The sequence below is a fragment of the Carlito syrichta genome, unplaced genomic scaffold, assembly GCF_000164805.1.
Source record: "Carlito syrichta isolate Samal-C Ts95f unplaced genomic scaffold, Tarsius_syrichta-2.0.1 Scaffold305546, whole genome shotgun sequence".
NCBI classification, from domain to species: domain Eukaryota; kingdom Metazoa; phylum Chordata; class Mammalia; order Primates; family Tarsiidae; genus Carlito; species Carlito syrichta.
The window spans coordinates 956,415-980,650 of record NW_007249642.1 but is presented as its reverse complement, the minus strand read 5'-3'; the positions used below and the strand labels follow the sequence as shown (position 1 = coordinate 980,650).

The 24,236-nt window shown below is 44.8% G+C and overlaps 1 protein-coding gene across 2 annotated transcripts in view; it reads left to right on the top strand.

The window, feature by feature from the left end:
• The window catches only part of B3GAT2 (beta-1,3-glucuronyltransferase 2), a 51,152-nt gene that overhangs the window by 13,807 nt on the left and 13,109 nt on the right, over window positions 1-24,236 (top strand). For both annotated transcript variants that reach the window (XM_021714269.1, XM_008061726.2), the window contains exon 2: window positions 20,398-20,542. In XM_021714269.1, coding sequence (XP_021569944.1) covers window positions 20,398-20,542 — 145 coding nt within the window. The remainder of the gene's footprint in view (window positions 1-20,397; window positions 20,543-24,236) is intronic.

The following is a 24,236-nucleotide window of genomic DNA, read 5'->3' as shown; positions in this document are numbered from 1 at the left end:
CCCACCAGCAGAGCCCAAGGGTAACCATGACTCTACACCCTAGACAGCACTTGTTATTTTCTGGTTCTTGGATACTAGTCACCCAAAAAATGTGAAAGTAAAGTGAAATGTCATTGCAAAAGGTATGAGGTGTCATCTCACAGGGGTTGGGTTCTCATCTCCCTAATGATTGGCTCATGCTAGCGTGAGTGCTGGAGATGTCCTGGGATGCCTGTTCTAGTGCGAGAGTGGCCTCACTTTTGCAGGAGAGCTAATATGACATGATTATCACAGTGTATCTTTTGATGTGCCTCTCAACCATTTGGATTCTTCTTGGAAGAAATGTCCATTCATTTCTTGGTTTTTGCACATTTTTGAATGGGGTTGCTTCTAGTTGTTGAGATTTAAGAGTTCTTTAAATAGTCTGGACTTTGATCATGTATCAGATATGTGGTTTGCAAATGAGGATTGTCTTTTTATTTTGTTGATAGTGTCTTTAGATGCACAACAGTTTTTGATTTTGATGAAACTCAGTTTGTTTTTTTCTTTTGTAGTCTGGCAAAGAATCATGCCAAATTCCACGTTATGAAGTTTTTCATTATGTTTTCTTCTGGTAGATGTGTGGTTTGGGCTCTTTTGTACATGGTATTAGGTAAGGGTTCAACTTCACCCTTTTGCATGCTGATATCCAGTTTTTCCCAGCAGTATTCATCAGAACAGCTCTTCTTTTTCCATTGAATGATCTTAAAGTCATTGACCTTGTCAAAAATCACTGGCCCTATGTGTGAGGGTGTATTTCTAGGCTCTCTATTCTATTCCATTTGTCCATAGTCTGTCTTTCTGCCAGTGCCACATTGTTTGGATTAATGTAGCTTTGTAGTAAATTTTGAGATCAGGAAGTATGATTTGTTTGTTCTTTTCAAAATTGTTCTTTTCAAAATTGTTTTGGCTATTCAGGGTGCCTTGAGATTATATATGAATCTTAGGATGAATTATTCTATTCATGCAAAAAAAAAATCATTGAGATTTTAGCAGGAATTACAGTGAATCTGTAAATCTCTTTCTAGGTAATACTGATATCTTAGCAATATTAAGTCTTCCAATCCACGAACGTGGGGTTTTGTTCCATTTATGTATGTGGTCTTTAATTTCTCTCAGCAGTATTTTGTAGTTTGTCATTTGTCGTTTTTGCCTCCTTGTTTAAGTGTATTTGTATTTTTTTTTCTTTTTGATATTACCTGTTAGGTTTTATAAGTTAGTTTTGCTCGCTGTCTGAAAAATACCATCATGTTACAAATACAGCTTTAAAAAACGGACTGAGAGAAACTTGAGGGACATGCCCATGAACTGATCTTTAAAAACACTTTAATAGAAAATATTAAAAATATTTTTAATCCATAGAAAAAGGGTTTAAAAAACCCATTCCACAATGCCATTGTGTATATTCAAGTACTGCACACAAAGTGTCACACATTTCACAAGGATATACACAATTAAATAAAATCAGGGTTTTCTGAATTGTGTACCTGTGAGATGTTTCCTCTTCTATTCCTCTGCAGAACTGATGCCAAATGTATGCCAAATTTAATCTTCTAGATTCTGAAACACAGAAAGAAGCATAGCCTTTATTTCGGGCCTGGGCCTATAGAATCCACTTGGTTCCGTTTTCCCTAGAAATGTAAGTGTTTTTTTTTCCCCCTAAGCATCTATGGAAAGGTTTCCTCTGATTTCCTTGTGCCAGGTCCTTGTCTCTGAAGCAAGGTTGCAGACTGACTGCCCCGAGCCGCATGTGTTCATGATGGTGATTCTAATGACCGTGATGATGGAGACACTTTCAACATGTTCTAACTCACTTAACCTTTGGAACAGTCCTCTGAGAGGGCACTGTGATGTACTCTACCTTTTGTGAGTGTGGAAGCAATCACAGAGAGCCTTACCTACTTGCTCAAGGCCACCCTGCAAATTCTTGGAGGACCTGAGATTCCAGTGATGGAAGTCAGATGCTCAGATCCAACTTTGCACTCACCCTGCTTTCTCTCTATTGTCTGTCTATAATTCAGCAAACTTTTCTTGCTTTTATTTCCTTTGTTTTTGTTGAATGTGGTCTTCTTTAGTTTCTTGGGATGAAAACTTAGATCTTTGGTTTTTCTGCCTTCCTTCTTTTCTAATATACATTGTGCTTAAAGCTATGTACATCACTGTAAGCCCGCTTCTGTTACATCCTACAGTATTTTCATGATATTCACTTCAAAATATTTTCTAATGTCTATTGATTTATTTGTTCATGTATTTTTCTATAATTTTACTAAATACTTCACAGTGTGCTGGTTAATTTCCAAGAACTTAAGGGTTTTCTTATCATCTTTGACTTTGATTTTCTCGCTTAATTCTTTGTGGTTTGAGAATCTAATCTAGTTTTTTTTCTCAAACGAAATGTGAGACTTGCCTTATATTCTAGCATATGGTTGATATCGTGCATAGTCTGTGTCCTCTTAAAGAGTGTTTACCCTGTACTCGTTGGTTAGCGTGTTTCCCATCTCAAGCTGAGTGCTGCACAGAGATTCTGTCTCCCTGTTGATATTTAGTCTGTTTGTTCTATCAAATATAAACTGGGGACATTTCCGACTATCACTAGACTTCTCTTTCTCCTTTCAGAGCTATGTGTTTTTGGCTTCATGTATTTTGAAGCTATACTATTTGGCGCATACACATTTAGATTTTTTTCCCTTGATGAATCACCCCTTTTATAATTTTGAAATGTCTCTTTATCTCTGGCAATCTCTTTGTCTTGAAAGCAACTTTGTCCGATATTAATAAACCCACAGAAGTTCTACAGGTTTACCTGTTTGCATGTTATTTCCCATCTTTTATCCTAGTTATGTTATACTTAAAGTATATCTGTTGTAAATAGTATATAGAGGGTTCTTGTTTCTTTATCCATTTTGTTTTTCTGATATACTCTTTTCCCAGTTAAGGAGGTAATCTGTGAACAAAACCTTATTTACATAAACCCTGATATGATCTTATACTGAATAAACAGCCCCAGCTTTGTGTGTGGGGTGTGTGTGTGTGTGTGTGTGTGTGTGTGTGTGTGTGTGTGAGTGTGTGTGTGTGTGTGTGTGTGTGTATGTTAGTGAGAAAGGGGGAGAGAGAATCTTTTCATGATTCACATATGTTTTTACTTTTGGCTAAGTCATGGTTGGTCATGATAACTTTGTAAAATAATTTTTTACTGAAGTTACAAAGAGTCTACTTATTGCTCTAGGAAAGGTTCAATCAGATTTGAAAGACACCTACTTTTTCAAATATTTTCTGGGAGTGTTTAATTACTTCAGTAATCTTAGAGGGTTCCCTCCCTGTTCCTCTTTAATCACTTGTCACATATGCTGAGTGCATTTTGCAGGAGACCTGAGAATGTCTCTTAGACTTCAAGTATGGAGGTAGAGCCCATCACCTTTCCAGGCTGACCTGATGCCAGCGCTGCCCTGTGCAAGTCTCTACTTGTGTCCTGCTGGCTCCTCCCGTCTTTGTCCTCAGCCATCTATTCTCACACATAAGCAGAGCATTGTTTTATTTTATGTTTCCCTGTGAAGTGCATAGTGCTTCACGTGCAGTATTTTAAATATGTATAAATGGCACAATCGAATGGATTATTCTGTTTTTCATGCTGCACCGTATTTTTACAATGTATTTATGTTGCCGTGTGCACCTCCAGTTTGCTGCTTCTAATTGCAAAATGCTTTTTTTTTGCAAATTGGAATTCTCATAAATGCTCTATTTATTTAGGAAATTAGAATTTGCCACAAGGTAATTCTCTGTATTCACCACCATAGCACTCTAGCACTTTTTCTTTTCTTTTTTTGAGAAAGCAGGATTTATTGAGAGGACAGAAAAGTTCCCACAGTGGGAGCAGACGTGAGGGGGTTGCCCTCTAGCCCTTTTATTAATTGGTGAAAAAAATTAAACTTCAGTCCTGCTGTTCAGAGCCCATCTAGTGGAAGACAGCCAGAATGGGAAGCTCCGACTCTTGTGATCAGGTCCTGGGTAATGTATGTGTTACACAGAGAGGGTCCAAGCCTCCAACTTCTAGGACTCTTCCCGGGACAAGTTCCCAGATGCTCCAGTTCTCTTCTGCTTGGGATTCAGGAACACATTTGTGTCACATGCCCCAGGGTTATTTATGTGAAGTCATGCCCGGCTCTCCCTGATACCATGGTTAAAACTGTCGTGGTCCGGCACCAGAGCTCCTAGCACAGCTCTATCCTTGGGGACATCATCCACAGGCTTCATTTCGGGCATCGATGGGAAGAATCTCATGTGGTGTTTAGGCTTCTGGACCAGCACGGTGGAACGTACCAGAAACAAGAAGCTTTTGGCAACAAGGTATAAAACCCTGACTCGAACTGACTTAAACAGTAAGCACATAGAGTACCTCGCTGTATTAACAGAACAACTAATACGGTCTCATTGTATTAGCAGAACAACTAATGTGGCCTCACAGTGTCAGCAGAACAACAAATATGACTTCACTTTGTCAACAGAACAACTAATATGACCGACCTCACTGTATTAGCAGAACAACTAATATGGTCTTATGGTATTAGCAGAACAGCTAATATTGGCTGCCATGGCAGGCAGACCTGACTTCTTGATACAGTAAAAGCTTAACCCTTGGCCCCACAGTGTGCTGAGGGTTGGCAATGCCCCTGGGTAGCGTTAGGAGCTCAGATATGTCAACACATGGCTTGCAAGTCACCCTGGCAAGGGGAGAGGGATGAGGTTGAAAGACTGTTTGGGAGGACCAGACCAGAAACAGACATATGTGACTTCTGCCCATCCTGCTGCCCATAAATCTATCCTCAGCATCCTACCTGCAGAGTGTTCCAACACGTGGAGTTTTCCTTTGGGCTCAGGAGGGAGACCAGTGTGACGAACAAGGGCCCATATGCCCACAACAGGAAGGCCAGATACAGAACAGGTCTTGGGGTGGCTAACTTAGTGACTCAGCGTCACAGAGAGATGGGGTCGCTCCCTCTCTCTCCAACCCACTGTCCTCATTCTCCTCCTGGTTGTGAGACAGCTGCTATGACTCCAGCCATCACAACTCGATGTGATAGTGTTGAGGCAGAGAGGGACTTTCCTGGGGAGGGAGAGAAGCAGCCCAGCATGCTTCCTCTGATGACTGGGACTGCCAACGCCCAACCTAATCTCGGATAAGTCAAGATTGAGCACTGGCATTGAGAGAGGGTCACCCCTTCTCAGTCACGTGGGGGAGGGCTGGTCACCCCTCAAATGGAGGCTCAGCCAGTGAGAAGAGAGTGATGTAGAGCGGGTGACCAACAGTCCCTGCCACTGCCAGGTCCTGTCCCCATTCATTCACATCACCCAGGCATCATGGTATGGACTTCTCATGCAGGTTCTGCCCTCTCCTCAGCAAGTCGATGCCCGGCCTCGCAGGGCTGCTGTGGCTGCTGTGATACTGCTTTCCCTAATATTTGCCTGTTTCTAGGAAAGCTGCAGATTTCTCAGTCACCTCTCTTCAATTTTATCTGTGTGTCTGTGTTAATGACCTTAAATCCTTTTTGGAACTATATTGGATGTTAATTGAACACTGAGAAAGAAACCCTGAGGTAGAAGGATCTTAAATGGATCAGGGGATCAGGCTGAAGAGCCGTAAGGCAGTGTTCTGCTTCGCTTTTGTGGTAAGAAGGGTTCTGTCTGCACCAGAAGTGGGACTTGGGGGCTCATCTCAAAACTCACTCTGAGGCAATGCTGTGGTCGGTGGCGGGGGGAACGGGGGGGCTCTTTCCTGCCCCAGAACCGCGTGCTGAAAGTGATGCTGAGAATATCTGAGTGCTTTGGCAACCTCCTTCCCCATCCTCCCTGAGAGGATGGGAGCGTGGCTGGTTTTCACATGGAGAAGCGAAGAAAGAAATGAAGCGATTTAAGCTTCCTCCATGGTCCTTACGCGAGCAAACCAGACCAAGGGCTCTGGGTTGGCGTCACTTGGGAGAAAGGATAGAGCGTGGCCAGGGTCTGTTCCTGGTGTGAACTCAGCCCCACTGATAGGGTGGTGTGTGCTACTCATGCCCTATCCCTCTCCTGCTACCCCATATATACATATACACATACAGACACACATATGCACAAACACATGTACATACACATTAGGCACACACATGTACACACACACAGACATACATACAGACATGCATACATACACATAAATACACAGGTGCCTATACATACATACATACCCCAAGGCACAAGCACACACACATAGAGACTCATATGCATAGAAACACACACATACATAAACACAGAAACCCACACATACACATGCACACATCCACACATTCAGAGACACACACATACTCACATAGCTCCAGAAGACATAACCTGAGACCATATTGGTTTTTCTAAGAAGGAAAAGCACAATTAAGTTAGTGGTGTTACTTTATAGCTTTTTGGGGTATAGACTGGCTTCTTTGTGCCCGAGTCAGCCTGTTACATGCAAGGCTAGTGACCAAGGAGACCGGCTGCCGGTGTTTCTAGAACCCAGATCCCTGTGCCCTGAACAGTTGGTCAAGCACTTCTGCTATGTATGACAGACACACTGCCACAGTGGTGACAATATGCTCTGCTCTGAAGAACTCGGGAACCTTGGAGCATCTGGGGGAGGTAGACCAAAGAATCTCATGTTAAGGGGGGCAACAACTTAGAATGTCAGGAGGTGTAGACACACCAATCTGCAGAAGTTTTCTGCAAACTCTCAGTATAATTTAATTCTGTACAAAGCTTTCCTTTTTGATATCCAGTTGAAGGTGATCATAGTCCTTGGCAACTAGTTCATTCATATTGTCAATAAACATCAAATTTTACTAAAGTATATACAGACCAATACAAAGGATAGTGGAATAGATGAGTCTCATTTGACTCACTCACTCTTTCCTTACCCCCTCCCTCCCTCCCTCCTTCTCTTCCTCCCTTCCTTCCTTTTTCCTTTTGAGTTGGGGGTCTCACTCTGTGACCCAGGCTGGAGTGTGGTAGCATGATCACAGCTCATGGCAGTCTCAAGCCTCTCACCTTGGCTGTCACCTCGGCTTCCCAAAGTCCTGGGATTACAGGCACGAGCCACCAAGCCCAGCCTTGTTTGACTCTCTAGATATGGTGACACAGGGGAGGGGACAGGCCCCTGTGAGTGAGGCCATGGGAGCGGTGGCCCTTCTCTCGCAGTGTCATCACAATAACTACTGCAAAGCACAATCATGACTCTCTGTGGATTCTTTTCCACAGAAGTTGCTGCTTTCCTAGAAACCTTGAAGAGAACACAAGTGTAAATTGCTCATAGGTTTGGCTGTGATGAGCTCACACACACCCACACACATCCCACCTGCGTTTGCCGGTTGAGTCTCCCCAGCAGTTTGTTTCCTCAGGAGCATATTCAGTTCGAACCTTTCTGGCAAGGACACCTCCATCCAGCAAGGCAACCTATGTCATTGGGCCATCTTGCATTGCGTGCCGCCAAACTCAGCCACTTGGTCAAGGGAGTGACTGCCAAGTCTCTTTCTGCATCTTCCTCCCGTAATTAACAAGCGACCCGTGGGTGAGACTGAGACAGTGTGAATATTTTGTTTTCCAACAACTTTTACCTGAGAACAGCTACACACACACATGCATGCACACACACACACCCTGTGATCATAGACTTACAGGTGAATCTCAGTGTGCTTTAATCTATTGGCGTCATGCTTTCTGATGTTCACAGAGTGGCCAGGACCCCTCGGGCCAGCTTCTGTCTCCATGAACTTGTCCTGTTTGCCATCGGGCACTTTCCTGCTCTTTTGGCACAAGGTACTATAGGTTCATTTTGCATGTTCATTCTCCAGGCCTGTGCCAGACCCCCAGTCAGCCCTCCTCCAAGGAGCTCCCACTTCCTTTTACTGGACAATCATATTTACAAACCAACATTCAGTGTCAGGTGTTCCACTGCTACTTCAGGGCCCTTTGATCATAAGTTCAAAGTGAAACTGCCTGACCGTTTTCTTTTTATTTCAAATCAACTTTCTTGAGGCATCATTTATCTGAAATTAAATGTACTCATTTTAAGTGCAGAGGTTGCTGCATGTTCGCAAACTCAAACACCGTCATAGCTGTCACCTCTCACTTTTTGCAGTCAGTCCTCACTACGGTCAGCCTCTGACCTGCTTTCTGTCACTAGAATCATGTACCTTTTCTAGAACTTCAGATATGTGGACTAATAGAACGTGTAGCCTTTTCTCTAGCTGTTTTCACGCAGCATTATGTTTTCAAGATTCATCCACAGATATCAGTCACTCACTACTGTCATTGCTGAGTGTGACTTAATAGTGTGCGCGTTGTGTCTATTTATCCGTTTGCAAGTTGAAGAATGTGTGGGCTGTTTCCAGCTTATGACTGTTAAGAATAAAGCTGATGTGAACATTCCGGTAGATTTTGTGGACGTGGCTTTCAATTTTTCTTGGGTAAATACCCAGAAAAGGAATCGCTGGGTTGTAAGATAAGGATTTTTTTTTTTTTAACTTTGTAGGAAACTACCAAGTTTGTTTCCAAAGTTGTTGTACCCCTTTTTCACTCCTACCAAGAATACATAAGAAAGCTATACTTACTCCACATTTTTACTGACTCTCGGTGTTGTCAGTCTTGTAATTTTAGCCATTCTGGTGGGTGAGAGTAGTATCTTTCTGTGATTTTAGTGTCCATTTCTGTAATGACCGATGATGTAGAACATCGTCTCATGTGAAGATTGGCCAGTCATTGCCTTTGATGATGCATCAAACTGTGCCCTTCACTCACTTTTAAAATTAGGCTGTTCTTATAGTGTGGAGTTCAGTGCATTCTGAACATCAGGGTTTTGCCAGATATGTGCATTAGGATGTGTTCTCCCAGTCTATGACTGACTTTAATTTTTTTTTTTCTCACTGTGCCTTTTGGAGAGTAGAAAAAAATTTAAATCTACCTTTGTAGATGTTTTTAGGGTTCATATCATTTATCCCCTATCTAAGGAATTTTTGCCTACCTTAAAGCCTTAAATACTTTCTTCTACAAGTTTATAAAACTTATAAGCTTTAGCTTTTGTGTTGAGGTTCATGGTCCCATTTTGAGTTAACTTTTATAAATAATGTGAGACGTGGGGATGGAGGTTCTTTTTCTTTTTGAAAAGTGTTTGATTGACAAAAGTTGTGTATAATTCTGGCATACAGCATGATGTTTGGATAGATGTGTAAAACGTGGAATGGGTCCCTCAAGCTAGTCGATGATCGCATTATCTCACACACTTCTCATTTTACTGTGGTGACAATACTTACAGTCTATGAAATATATTTCATTCACAACAGATTTCTTGAACTTTCCTTCCAAGTGGTCAAAGGACACAGCATCGCTCCAGTCACTCCTGCCTGGCCCCTGATACCAGTTCTATTCTCTGTTTCTGTGAGTTTGACTTTTTTAGATTCCACAAATAAGTGAGATCCTGTGGTGTTTGTCTTTCTGTGCCTGGCTTATTTCACTTAGCATAACGTCCTCTGGGTTCATGTTGTCACCAGTGGCAGGATTTCCTTCTTTCTGGAGGCTGAAGAGCACTTCATTGTGTACATATACCCTGTTTTCTTGATCTGTCATCTGTGGATGGACACTGAGCCTCATCTGTATCCTGGCTGTTGTGAATAGCGCTTGGCATGGGTGTTTTCTTCAATGATCTGATTTCATCCCTTTGGATACATACTCCAGTGAAGGATTGCTGCACATATGGTAGTTTAGTTTTAATTTTTGAAAGAATCCCCATGCTGTTTGCCATAATAACTGTGCTGATCTCCATTCCACCAACCATGTATAAGGTCCTCTTCTCTCCACATTCACTTTTTCTTTAATCATGGATGTTCATTGGTTCCAACACTGTTGACGAGACTATCCTTTTCCCACTGAATTTCCTTGGGATGTTAGCCAGAAATCAACTGACCATGTGTAGGGGGGAACTGTTTATAAACTCCCAAGTCTCCGCCACTTACCTACATACCTGTCTATACTGACTCCACACTGTCCTGATTACTGCAGCTCTGCACCTAGCAGAGTCCCAGCGAGCCCCACAGGCAGACCTGGACTCACAAGTCCACAACTTCACGTCATATAACTGAGCACAGCTGTGCTTGTGTAAGCAGCATTGCTTTATTTGTATTAAAACCTGAAGGACTAAAGCCCCAACGTGGTTTTACTTTCATCGATTCACCTTTCCCACTTGTTTCTTATGCTTCTTCTTATAGTTTATTTCTAATGGTACCTTTTACACACATACTTTGTATCCTAAATATATAGGAACATTCCTTGTTTCCAAGTGGCCTCCCCTCATCTTGAAATGCGTGGCCCATGTGGTCTGACTTTCAGTCTTTCCCTTTGGAAAGAAGAAGATGGTGTCTCCTGAGACAGCATAAGCTGGAGGAATGGGGTCGGCCCCAGACCTGGGGACTATGGCAGTAGGGATGTACCCCTCCGTGCCATCCTTTAAGCATCACACCAGGACACACACATTCACCGGTGTGTGTTTATTCCATTGCTCACACCGTTCCAGCTTGGGCCATCTAGCTGTTTCAGTCGGCTGTGTCCCTTCCCTGTAGGTTTGGGCCTGTTGTTCGGATGCAGCCTCACTTCTCAGCACAGCACACTGCTCCGGGCTCAGCCTGCCTGTTTCCCATCCCAGGCCCAGTATCAGCCATTCTTCCAGAAACCCTTGGTTCCTTCCACAAGGAATGGTATTAGGGACGCCACAGAGGCAAGGCATCATTCTTGCCCTGACATATCAGGGGCCCCTGCTGTCAATGCAACATGTCCCTGGCAATTGTGACCAAGCATCCAGCTGAGTGAGACTTGGCCCTGCTTTATTGTGGTATTGAGATTGTTCCAGCTCTGGCGAAGAGAACTGGCTTGGGTGCCTCTTATGTGTGGGTGTCTGTGTCTGTTTTTGCTTGGAGTTTCCTTATTGTCTGGCTTTCCACTGGCTCGTGTGCCTCTTACATGTGGGGTGTCCGTGTCTGTTTTTCTTTGGAGTTTCCTTACTGTCTGGCTCTAAAGATACCTCAGGCTCATTTTGCATATCTTCTGCTCCAGGCCTGACACCAGCTACATTCCAAGTAGATGTGGTCCCCTGTGCTGAGACTTGGTGCTGGATACCAGAATCTGTGTCCTCAAGTGTTCATCACACATTGGCCTCAGCCGACACAGGGTCAGGATCATTGCTGCTGAACATCATTGGCTCAGCCCTCTGTCTTCAGAGCCAAGAAATCCATGTGTGCATCGGCCGGTGTACAGAGCTGTGTGTGTGTGTATAGATGTGCATGTCCACAAGTGTATCCATGTGTGACCATCTCAATCTGTATACATGACATGTGCCTCATATGACGTCTCCAGCTCTTGTCCATGACTACACACAACACATGGCGATCTGTCTACTCTTACTCTAGCAGTGAGGAGCCTGGCTCCCAAAACCCACCGTCTGGATAGATCTTGTGGGCCAAAGGATCCATGTTTCCATCAGGACCTGTGTCCTGCAGTCATCTCTTCCTGGAAAGGCGTGGTCTTCCTGTCTGCAGTGGCCAGGACCTGCTCAGGCTTCAGGCTCAGTTCATGCCAGCATCCTCAGGGAATGCACAGTGTTCCCTCAAGAGAGACATTCTTTCCCATGTTCTCCCAGCACTGTTTCCCACAGAGCCCTTTATCCCCCCCAAAATTAAGTAACTGATTTTGCAGTTGCAGTCAAGCATTGCTTGATGCAGGTAGACATTCTGAGAAAGGTGTCATCAGGCGATTTTGTCATCATGTGAACATCACAGAGCACGCTCACACCTAGGTGGTCTAGCCTGCTGCGCACTTGGGCTATGTGGTCTAGCCTATTACTCCTAGGCTGCAAACCTGTGCAGCAGGTGAACAGGCAATTGTGACAACAGTGGTAAGCATCTCAACCTAGGAAAGGTACAGTAAAAATGTAGGATAAGAGATTTTTTTTAATGGATCACTCATCTAGGGCACTTACAGGATCGAGCCTATAGGATGGGTGAGTCACTGAGTGACGGTGAGCCACTGGGAACCCTACGACATCACTGTGGTGTCCACCACTGTGGACTGTATGCACACTGTACACATGGGCTACACTACATTTATTTAAGCATTTTTTTCTTCCATAATAAATTAACTGTATTACCATAACTTTTTGACTTCACAGATGTTTACTCTTTTTAACCTTTTGACTTTTGTAATAATACCTAAAACACAAATACCTTATATACCTGTATAAGACTATTTTCTTTATATCTTTATTCTGTAGGCTTTCTTGTTTTAAAACTCTTTAATTTTTTCTTTTTAAAGCTTTTTTTGTTTAAAACGAAGTCACACACACATGAGCCTAGGCTTACCCAGGGTCAGGGTCAATATGACCGTCATCCTCCTCCACATCTTGCCCCCTGGAAGGTCTTCAGGGGCAGCAACATGCATGGAACTGTCCTCTCCTGTGATGACAGCACCTTTCAGTTAACTTTTTTTGGGGGGGATTCTCATTCTGTCACCCAGGCTGGAAAGCAGTGGGAGGCTCACAGCCACCCCAATGTCAACCTGTTGGGCTGTGGCGAGCCTTCCGCCTCAGCCTTCCAAGTAGCCAGACTATAGGCATGCACTACCATGCCCCGCTAATTTTATTTTTTTAATTGTGGAGATGAGGTCTCGCCAGGTTACCCGAGCTGGTCTCAAACCTGCGGGCTCAGGCAATCTACTCATCTTGGCCTCCCAAAGTGCTGGGATTACAGGCTGAGCCACCGAGCCCAGTCAACTTTTTTTTAATAAGCAGAAGGAGTGCACTCTAAAATAACGATAAAAGGATTGTGTAGTAAATAGACCGGTACCTTAGACACCAGTTATCATGATCAAGTGTTGTGTACCATATATAACTGTATGTGTTCTACCTTTATGACTGGCAGCTTGGTAGGTTTGTTTACACCAGCATCATGTGATAAACATGATGTGTCACGCTGCAGTGGCTGTGGCATCACTATTTGACAGGACCTTTTCAGCTCCATTGTTACCACCCACGAGACCACCCATGAGGTCCCATCAGATCACCGTCACCTATGACCTAAACATCACTGTAAGGGGCATTGTCATAACCTTGCCTTCTCTCTCCTGGAATGTTGGCCTCTTGAGGAAGGACCTTGTCTGACTTGATAGGGCAAAGCGCATGACCGGACCCATTAGACATGTGATAAATATTTATTGTGAAAATAAAGGAATTGGGAAGAACTGCTCGGCTCACCCTTTCCCCAGGGAGATAGGAGGAGCTTGAGAAAGTAGCACTGAGGACAGTTCTGGCTTCTGGGACTTTTAGCTCTTAAAGTAATTTGCTCATGCACTGTAGGAGTCCATGCTGTAACAGTGGCACTGTGTGGAAATCCGAAGTGATAGATGATCCGGGCCACCTGGAGTCATGCCAAGGACTGTGTGGCATGAGTGGCCTTGAGCTGTGTAACATCCATTTAAGGAGATGGTGGTGAGTCGCTAGAAGCAGGGGTTAGAGAAAGAGAGGGAACAGTGTTGCCGCTCTGCCAGCTTGTTCTAAAAGAAGCTACAGCATGTTGGGTGGTACAGTGTGGCTCTGTCCTGGAAAATGCCAGGCACCTATGACAGTGGGCAACTGTTAGATGAACAGCTGAAAAACATAGAATGATTCAGACATCCTCGCTATATCTGCACTGCTCTGAGGCAGGTAGCCACGTGACCCTAGGTGGTCACCATAGCACACAGAGTGTAGACACAGCCATAGAATGTCCTTGTCCCCTACACTGGCCTCTGCTCCACATCCTTCCACACAAGCCATGTTCCCTTGGGCTCCTCAGAGCCTCATCTTCTGAGGAGAAAATGTAATGACAGCCATGAGTAATACATGAAGTATTACTAAATGAGTATTGCTGAAGTCCTCTCAGATAGCCAGAACATTCTCAGTATCTAAAAGTTTTGTGACTCACTTAACACGAAGTAACAGTCACATCTCAGGCATGGCATACGTGGGGAAAGGACCCTCGCTTCCAAGCCGCCACTGAGTCTTCATCTTTACCCTACGTACTCTCATGCTTTTCCCTTTGTGTTTTTAGGGCACTGGGTCCCAGAGGATTTGGTGGCTTTTGTTCTTTGCTTCTGAAGTTGTGAGTTTGAAAAACAGGAGAGAGTGCCATTGTATTTTTTATTGTAAGTCCATTCCTTGAAGTTGTCTGTAGCACTTGAGATTTCAGAAGATCAATAGCTGTATTTATTTACCTTTGGAGAAAATGAGGTTTTGTTTTTTTTTTGAGTTGGAGTCTCACTCTGTCGCTCAGACTGGAGTGCAATGGCCACTCCCGGCCACCGCAGCCTCGACCTGCTGGACTCCGGCGATCCTTCCACCTCAGCCTTCCCAGTAGCCAAATTACAGGCATGCGCTACCACGCCCGGCTGATTTTTTGATTTATTGTAGAGATGAGGTCTCGCTGCCCAGGTGGGTCTCGAACCCGCGGACTCAGGCAATCCCCTCACCTCAGCCTCCCAAAGGCGTGGGATTACGGGCTGAGCCACCGAGCCCGGCTAAAATGAGGTTTTAACTAGTGGCATGTCTCCAAGGAAGCCAAGGGCATGTGTCGAATGTTTTCTGTTGGATGCTGAGGGCATTCTGAGGCCACCTGCATGTGGTCTCCAAAGCATCCCAGCCCCTGGAGTCACTGTTTGCCTTCCCAGGGAGGGACCAGAAGGCCACAGCTTCAAGCTACAGGGAAACACTGGTTCGAGGGACAGGAGCTGGTTGTCATTGAGGGTCACCAACGTGGAGTCATGGGACTTTCCTCCTTCCTGGAGGTCACAGTGAGGTAAACACATGCCATCAGCCCTGGGCCCGTGTAGCGTGTCTGGCTTGAAGGGTGGGGGGTCACCAGGGTGGGTCCTGTGTGTCCCCTGTGGCCTTCGTGCCTGAGGACATGACTCTGGCTGTGGTGTGGCTGAACACTGAGCCCTGCCCACTCCAGGGAGGCTGTGTAAGAGTGTGCGGGACCACGATGTTGAGGTTGAGAGCCAAGAGATGGCACCAGGGTGGCCTGCTGTGATATCCTAGCTCCTATGACTCACCCATCTGCAGCAGGACACCCATCGTGGCACTCCTGTCTTGGAGTTCATAGTGGCCACTTATGCCACACCTGAGATGTAACTGTTGCTTCATGTTAAACGAGGCACAAAGCTTTTAAATATTGAGAATGTTCTGGTTATCTGAGGGCACTTTTGTGCAATACTCATGGTTGTCATTACATTTTCCCCTCAGAAAAGGGGGCTCTGAGGAGCACAAGGGAGCATGGCTTGCATGGAAGGATGTGGAGCAGAGGCCGATGTGGGGACAAGGACACTCTATGGCCGTGTTGGCGCTCTCTGTGGTGCAGAGGCCACATGGCCACCTGTCTCAGAGCAGTGCAGACACAGTGAGGATGACTAGATCTTTCTACATTGCTCAACTGTTCATCTGACAATATTCAATGCGTAGCACACTTGGAAGCCTGTCTCGGTGATGTCACCTGATTAAGCAGTCATTGTCTCCCCAGCCACACCTGGCCCTGGGAGGTAGTAAAGACCAAGAGAGCCGGGCTCAGTGGCTCAGCCTATTAATCCCAGCACTTTGGAAGGCCGAGGCAAGTGGATTGCCTGAGCCCACGGGTTCAAGACCCACCCAGGCAACTTGGTGAGACCTCGTCTCTACAATAAATAAAAAATTAGCCAGGCACAATAGTGCGCGCCTGTAGTTACGGCTACTTGGAAGGCTGAGACGGGAGGATCTCCTGAGCCCAGCAGGTCGAGGCTGCAGTGGCTGGGAGTGTGCTACTGCACTCCAGTCCGGGTGATAGAGTGAGACTCCAACTCAAAAGAAAAAAATAAAAGACCAAGAGGTCAGCTCTGAGCCTGGGTGTGCTGGACACAGCCTGTGTCCACTGGCATGAGATGGCTGCAGAAACGTAAGGCTTACCTGGGATCCATCCTGGTGTTGGAGGCCAGGCCTCCTGCGTTCTGTGGGTGTCCATTGGGGCCTGGCTAGAGTGGAATATCTGCCACAAAACATGTCTCACCCTGTGGCTGTGTGTCATTGTCCCCTTTTCCGTGGCCTGGCAGTTTTAGTCTGTTTTGCTGTTTGATGACTTTTCTCTTTTCCCCCTTTAAAACCATGTCAGCCTTTTGTCCCTCCACTTCTTGTGTTCCTTTTTGGTTCAGAAAACGTCTGGCACAGGCACAGACTGGGTGCCTGGGACGTGCAGCCCACGTGTAAGTTTTGGCATCCGCTGTGTGGAGGGCACAACTGTATGTACTCAGAAGGGGACACAGAAGTCTGAAATGGGGTCTGCCCTCCAAGTTTTCACAGATTTGAAACTTTAACACTCTGGGCAAAAGCAGTTTTGGAGCTGAAAATTTGTAGCTATTTTAAGGAAACAACTTCCCGCCTCCAAGAGAAACCATAGTACTATTTTCTTAAATGTTTTTATGTATAGTCATTCTGCTACTTTAAAAAAATATGTATTAGATTTAACTTGACTTTTGTGTGTATGTTTGGCATTTTTGACATATAAGACCAAAAAGTGGAAATATTTTCATTTCTGCAGTTTGGGAGGGGACAGAGCCTGAGGGGACATGAGTGAGCTGCGAGGAGACTATATTTTCATGAAAACTTTAGTAAATTTTCTGGGTTTTTGTCCCATCTTTGGAGAAGACCTAGGATACAAAAGTGTTGCAGGTTAATTTTGATTTATGAATTAAATCACCAAAATACTGCTGAGAGAAAGCAGAGGCCTCAATAAACGTTGAGAGAGATCACGTTTATGGGTAAGATGACTCTATTATTAAGACATCACCAAACTGATATGTAGATTCAATGCAATCTCCATCAAAATTTGCTGGAATTGATCAGCTGACTGAAATTCATATGGAGATGGAAAGAACCTAGAGCCATCAAAACAACATTGAAAATGGAGTACAAAGTTAAGGCTTGACACTGCCTAAGATCGTTATAAAGCTATGGTAAACCAAGACAGTGTGGCACTGGTGTCAAGATCACCACATGGACCGATCAGAATAGAGCACTCAAAAATAAACCCACACGGAAGTTCACACTGAGTTTTGACAAAGGGGCAAAGGCAGGTCAGTTTTTCCTGGACAGATCGCCGTATTTGGAACAACTGGATCATCAGAGAGAGAGAAAAAAAAATGTCATATATGAAATTAACTGAAAATGGGCCATAAACTAAATGTATGACCTAAAAGCATACTTCTAGAAAGGAGAACACCTTCAATTTGGCAAAAATATTTTAGACACAACACCAAAAGCATGATCCATAGAAAACACGTTGATAGTAGAGCTTCTTTGACCTGGAAACTTCTGTTCTTCAAAAGACACTGTTCTGAGAATGAAAAGGTGAGTGACACACTGGGGATAAAAACGTATAAACCAATTATTCCATAAAAGACTGGGACGCAGAACTCTCAAAACTCAATAGTAAGAAAACCAGTTATTAAAAATGGGTGAGCAATTTGAACAGACTTTTTAACAAAGAAGAGACACAGATGGCAATGAGCACAGGAAGAGACAGACATTTGGCATCAGTAGTCACCAGAGTAGTGCAGGTGACAGCCGTGAGAGATTGCAGGGGACAGCTGTGAGAGATACCCCTAAGACCCACGAGAACTGCTCAGCTAGAAGGTGACCCTCCCACGTGATGGTGAGGATGTGGAGGGACTGGGGCACTCGTACACACTATGGGGTGTGTAAGATGGCACAGCCACTCGGGAGATTATTGATCTTGCGGTTTCTAAAAAACTGAAGTGTACGCCTACTGTATGATCCAGCCATTCCACTCCTGGATATTTATAAAAACAAATCCACACAAACGTGTACACACATATTAGGGCAGCTTTGTCTGTAATAGCCACAAGCTCAGAACAACCCACACGTCCCTCAGCAGGTGAATGCACATGTGTGGTGTGGTCTACACAATAGAACACGGTTCCACAACATGGGGCTATGAATTATTAATGTGTGTTATGAGTGGATGAGTCTTGCCGAGTGAAAGCTGTATTTAAGCTCACACACCCCTACATGCTGAGTGATTACATTCATAGAAAATTCTAGAAAATGCAAACTAAAGTACAGTGACAGAAAAGTCAGGGTTTCCTGGGGCTGGGGTTGTGGCAGAATGAAAGGATGGGCTAAAAGGGGGCACAGGGGAATTTTGGGGGGTGCTGGCTATGGTGCGTTGTCTCGGTTGTGATTTCATGGCATCTGCAGATGTCAAAATGTGTCAAGTTTTACACTTTAAAAAGTGTATTTTAGCCGGGCTTGGTGGCTCAGCCTGTAATCCCGTGCCTTTGGGAAGCTGAGGTGAGTGGATTGCCTGAGCCCGCGGGTTCGGGACCCGCCTGGGCAGCGAGACCTCATCTCTACAATAAATCAAAAATCAGCCGGGCGTGGTAACGCGTGCCTGTAATTCCGGCTACTCGGAAGGCGGAGGCGGAAGGATCGCCGGAGCCCAGCAGGTCGAGGCTGCGGTGGCCGGGAGTGGCCACTGCACTCCAGTCTGGGCGACCGAGTGAGACTCCAACTCAAAATAAATAAATAAATAAAAATAAATTAAAAGTGTATTTTATTCTATATCAGTATTTCAGGGATCCTGAGACCACCATGTTTGGTGACTTACCAGGACCAACAACACTCAGCATCTAGTTGCACTCATGGCCAAGATGCATGCTGGGTGCAGTAACACCACCAGGGTGGGTCATGAAGAAGCAGCCTTCACCCAGGGTCCAGGAGCCATATGCCTACTTCCGTGTCCTCCCCCTTCCCTGAGGGATCCCGAGCACACCTTCCCTCCAGCAGCGACGGTGTGGCTACAGGTGTACATATTCGTGCCCAGGGAACCCCACTGGAGACTTGGAGTTGAGGGTGTGATTGGGGACAGGCCACACAGGTGCCCCTTGCCCACCCGGAAGGAAAGTTGCTATTATGCCCAGGCAGGCAGAGCTGCCTTATCCATGGGGATGCTTCAAGAGCCGTGTTCCTGGCCACCAGGGCCATGAGTGAGCCGAGCCTCTGCAAGCAGCAGGCTCGGGCCTAGGATCTGACACACTTCACAGAGCTCTGAGAAATCGCCATCCAAGTTGGTACAAGCTCACATGGGACCATTGTGACTAACGTATTGAAAAGGGGGCAGAGAGGATAAAGGTCTAATCATTTGAAGTCTAAGGACACCCACGCAGTGAGGCTCCTTCCCTGCACAGGTCACACTCTCACATCCCCTTTTTGGAGCAGGGAGGGATCGTGAGAAGTAGAATCAGGATGCTGGACTACTGGAAGCTTCCAGGGACATTTACTCTCTAATAGTGACTTTGGCTTCAGCTGTACTTGAAAATCCTTCCGGGGGGTGTCAGTTTTCTTCCTGTCTTGAACATTCCTTGACTGGTGATCATTCTCTAGTGGGTGATCACAACCCAGTCCAGATCTCTAGCAGATAAAATGTAAAGTATTGGCACTGGACGCAAGGCACTTCTCGCAGCTGTGGCTTCTGTCCCTGTCCCTGTCCACCCAGCTGGGAGGGTGCCTGGAAGCCAGCTGGCTGTGCTGGCTAGCCATGGCCCATGGTGTGCGTCTGTCTGAGGGGCCCCTTCTGGGCTGCACTGAGAGACCCCTGGCTGCTCACACCCCTGGAAGGCGATTCCTCAAGACTGCCTGGTGCCTGTGAGCTTCCATGTGGGCACGCCATTCCCTGGAGGAAACCCAGCAGGTGGCTTGGGTGCGGCTATGTCCCCCGATCCCATGTGTGCCAAGGATATGTGGTGCCGTCTGCCCTGTGGCCTGCTCCTCTCTGCATGGTCACCCTGGAAAGGCAGGCATCTTTTAGGGCATGGGCTGTGTCATACCAGAAGGTGCCTAGGGTCTGTTCTGTATCTGGATCCTGTTGTTAATGTCCTGGTCATGATCTCCCTGTATCAACAGCAAGACAACACTCAGAGAAGGGGCCTTCCCCAGCCTGTTCTGAGGGATGTTTCCTAAAGAGGAAATAACCCTTCACGCTTGGCCGAACGCAAGTGTTGTTCAGAGACCCCCCATTGGAAACAATCAGAAATCGCCCGGCAGTTACAGCTTCCTAAGTGGTGTCTGGGCATCGACACCCCTTATTTCCCTCACCTCCCAGCTGCCAGCTGTTGATGGTGGTGGCCCTGCACGGTCCCATGCCCCGGATGGGGTGGCGCCTGTCCCTGGGAGGGCTGTGCACGGGCCCTTCGACTTGCCGCCCACATTCCTCTCCCTGCCCTTCCGAAGGGCACTGACACCCGTCGCTTGTCCCCTCGCAGATGCGGACTACGCGCAAGGTCGCCGTGTGGCCGGTGGGCCTGGTCGGCGGGCGGCGCTACGAGCGCCCCCTGGTGGAGAACGGCAAGGTGGTCGGCTGGTACACCGGCTGGAGAGCAGACAGGCCCTTCGCCATCGACATGGCAGGTGAGGAGCCCCGCCTGTGGGTTGCCCGCAGGTGCCCACGAGGGCCGGCCTGGCCAAGCCCGAGGCTGCAGCCGGCAGGGGAAATGCCCAGCACACCTTCAGAGTAGGCTGCGGGTGATCCACGTGGAACGCGATCTGAGGGGTGACGGGAAAAGGCCGGTCTGTGCCACTTCATCACCTGTTTGTCCCTTTATCTGACAGACAAGTGTGTGCAGGCACCGGACTGGTGAGGGGATTCGGAGCTGAGAGCTGGCTGGCCCTTCCCTGGGAGATGATGGCCAGGTCACGGGGGCCTGTTGGTGGGACCCCTTTGGTTCCCCTCTCTAGAAGACTCATATTGTAAAACAGATCACACGTTTATCAGTAAATGGAAAAATAAGCCATTTCGTGTTTACTGATGACCTTAGTGCTTCATTGATACATTTCGTAGCTGAAATATGAAATTGGATTCCTGGGTTTTAAGCACTTGTGAACTTTGAGTATGGTTGTCTTTTTACAAAATTTTATTTTTTAAAAAAAATCTCATTAGCTTTGAATAGTTTTTGGTTTGGGTTTTATGTATGCCCACCCCACCCCGCAACCTATGCACACTGCACTCGATAGGTGATTTTTCTTTTGTCCCTCTACCTCTTCCCTGTTCCGGGTCTCCAGTGTCCATTATACCATTCTCCATGTCTTTGCATATTCTTAGTTTAGCTCCTACTTACAAGTAAAAGCATGCACTGTTGTTGGTTTTTTCTGTTTCTGAGTTAGTTCACTTATAATGATGTTCTCCAATTCCATCCAAGTTGCTGCAAAAGACATTATTTCATTCTTTTTGAGAGCTTAGCAGTATTCCATAGTGTATAAATACCACATTTTCATTATCCACTGATTTGTTGCCGAGCATTTAGATTGATTCCACATCTTTGCTATTGTGAATTCTGCCACAGCGAACATGTGAGTGCAGGTGTCCTTTTCATACGACAATCTCTGTCTTTTTAGGTAGATGCCTAGAAGTGGGACTGCTGAATCAAATGGCAGATCTACTTTTAGTTTCTCGAGAAATCTCCATACCTCTTTCCATAGAGGTTGCACTAATTTACACTCCCACCAACAGTTTATAAACGTTCCCTTTTCTCTGCATCTGCACCAGCATCTATTGTTTTTTTATTTTTTTAATGATGGCCATTCTGACTGGTATAAGGTGTTATCTTGCTGTGGTTCTAATTTGCATTTCCCTGATTATGAATGATGTTGAGCATTTTTTCATGTTTGTTGGTCATTTGTATATCTTCTTTTGAGAAATGTCTGTTCATGTCATTTGGTCACTTTTTAGTGGTGTTATTTACCTTTTTTCTTGCTGATTTGTTTGAATTCTTTGTAGATTCTAGATATTAGTCCTTGAGAATATTTTCTCCCATACTATAGGTTGACCATTTGCTCTGTTGATTATTTCTTTTGCTGTGCAGAAGTTTTTTAGTTTAACTAAGTCTCACTTTTTTTTGTTTTTGTTGTATTTGCTTTTGGGATTTCAGCCATACATTCTTTGCCTTGGCCAATGTCCAGAAGAGTTTTCCTAGGATTTCTTCTAGGATTTTATGGTTTCAGGTCTGACATTTAAGTCTTTAATTCATCTTGAGTTAATTTTTGTATATGGAGAAAGATAGGAATCAGGTTTCATCTTTCTGCATGTAGCTACCCAATTGTCCCAGCACCATTTGTTGAATAGGGTGTCCTTTCCCCAGTGTATGTTTTTGTCTGCTTTTTAAAAGATCAGTTGATTGTAGGTATTTGGATTTATTTCTGAGTTTTCTATTATTTATTTATTTAGTATTATTTATTATTTATTTCTGGATTTTCTATTCTGTTCCATTGGTCCATGTGTCCGCTCCTGTACTGTCTGCTGTTTTAGTTACTACAGCCTAATATTATAATTTGAAGTCAAGTAATGTGATGCCTCCAGCTGTGTTCATTTTGCTTAGGATTGCTTTGGCTATTCTGGCTTTTTTTTTGTTCCCATTTGAATTTTAGGATTGTTTTTTCTAACTGTGAAAAATGACATTGGTAGTTTGATAAGGATTGCACTGAATCTGCAGACTACTTTGAGTAATATGGCCATTTTAATAATATTGATTCTTCCAACCCAAGAGCATGGTATGTTTCTCCATTTATTTATGTCATCTGCAGTTGCTGTCATCAGAGTTTTGTAGCTCTCTGTGTAAAGATCTTTTATTTCCTTGGTTAAATACATTCCTAGGTATTTTAGCTTTTTGGCTGCTATTGTAAATGTTTGTTTGTTTGTTTTTGAGTGGGAGTCTCACTCTGTCACCCAGACTGGAGTGCAGTGGCCGCTCCTGGCCACTGCAGCCTCGACCTGCTGGGCTCCGGCGATCCTTCCACCTCAGCCTTCCAAGTAGCTGGAACTACAGGCATGCACTACCACGCCCGGTTACTTTTTTGATTTATTGTTGAGACGAGGTCTCGCCAAGTTGCCCAGGCGGGTCTCGAACTCGCTGGCTCAGGCAATCCACTCACCTCAGCCTCCCAAAGCATGGGATTACAGGCTGAGCCACCAAGCCCGGCTTGTAAATGGAACTGAGTTATTGATTTGATTCTCAGGTTGGTCGCTATTGGTTTATAGCAGTGCTACTGATTTGTGTGTGTTGATTTTGTATCCTGAAACTGTACCAAATTCATGTATCAAGTCCAGGAGTCTTTTGGATCCTCTAGGTAAAATATTGTATAGTTGGCATACAGAGATAGATCGGTTTCTTCTTTTCCAATTTGGATACGCCCTTTTTTTTGTCTTGTCTGATTGGTCTAGCTAGGACTTCTAGTACTATATTGAGTAAGAATGGTGAAAGTGGGCATCCTTGCCTTGTTCCAGTTCTGAGGGGAAATGTGTTCAACTTTTCTCTATTCAGGATGATTGACATTGATGATGCGTTTATCATATATAGCTTTTATTATTTTGAGGAATGTTCCATCTATGCCTATTTTGCTGGGGGTTTTTATCATGAAGGGATGCAGAATTTTATCAAATGTTTTTTCTGCATTTATTGAAATAATCTTTTTTTTTTTCATTCTGTTTATGTAGTAAGTCATGTTTATTGACTTGTGTATGCTGAACCACACTTGCATTCCACTTGGTCACCGTGTATTCTTTTTCCATGTCCTGTTGAATTTGGTTTGTTGATATTTTGTTGAAGATGCTCGTGTCTGTGTTCATAGAGGATATTGGTCTGTAGTTTTCTTTGTTGTTGTTGTATCTTTTCCTGGCTTTGGTGTTAGAGTGATACTGGCCTCATAGAATGAGTTAGGGAGGATTTCCTCCTCTTCAATCTTGTGGAATAGCTTCAGTAAAAGTGGTATTAGTTTTTCTTTGAAGGTCTGGTAGAATTAGCTATTAATCCATTGGGTCCTGGGCTTCTTGTTGTTGTTGGGAGACTTCTAATTACTGTTTCAATCTCTCTATTCATTGTTGGTTTATTCAGGGTTTTTATTTCTTCCTGATTCAAGGTTTGGGGGTTGTGTGTTTCCAAGAATTTATTTCTTTCCTCTAGATTGTCAAGTTTGTTTCCATTGTATCAATTGTCATATCTCCATTTTCATTTCTGATGGAGCTATTTTGAATCTTCTCTCTTTATTTCTTAATTAATCGAGCTAGTGGTCTATCAATTGATTGTTTGTATTTTTTTAAATTTCAGTTTCA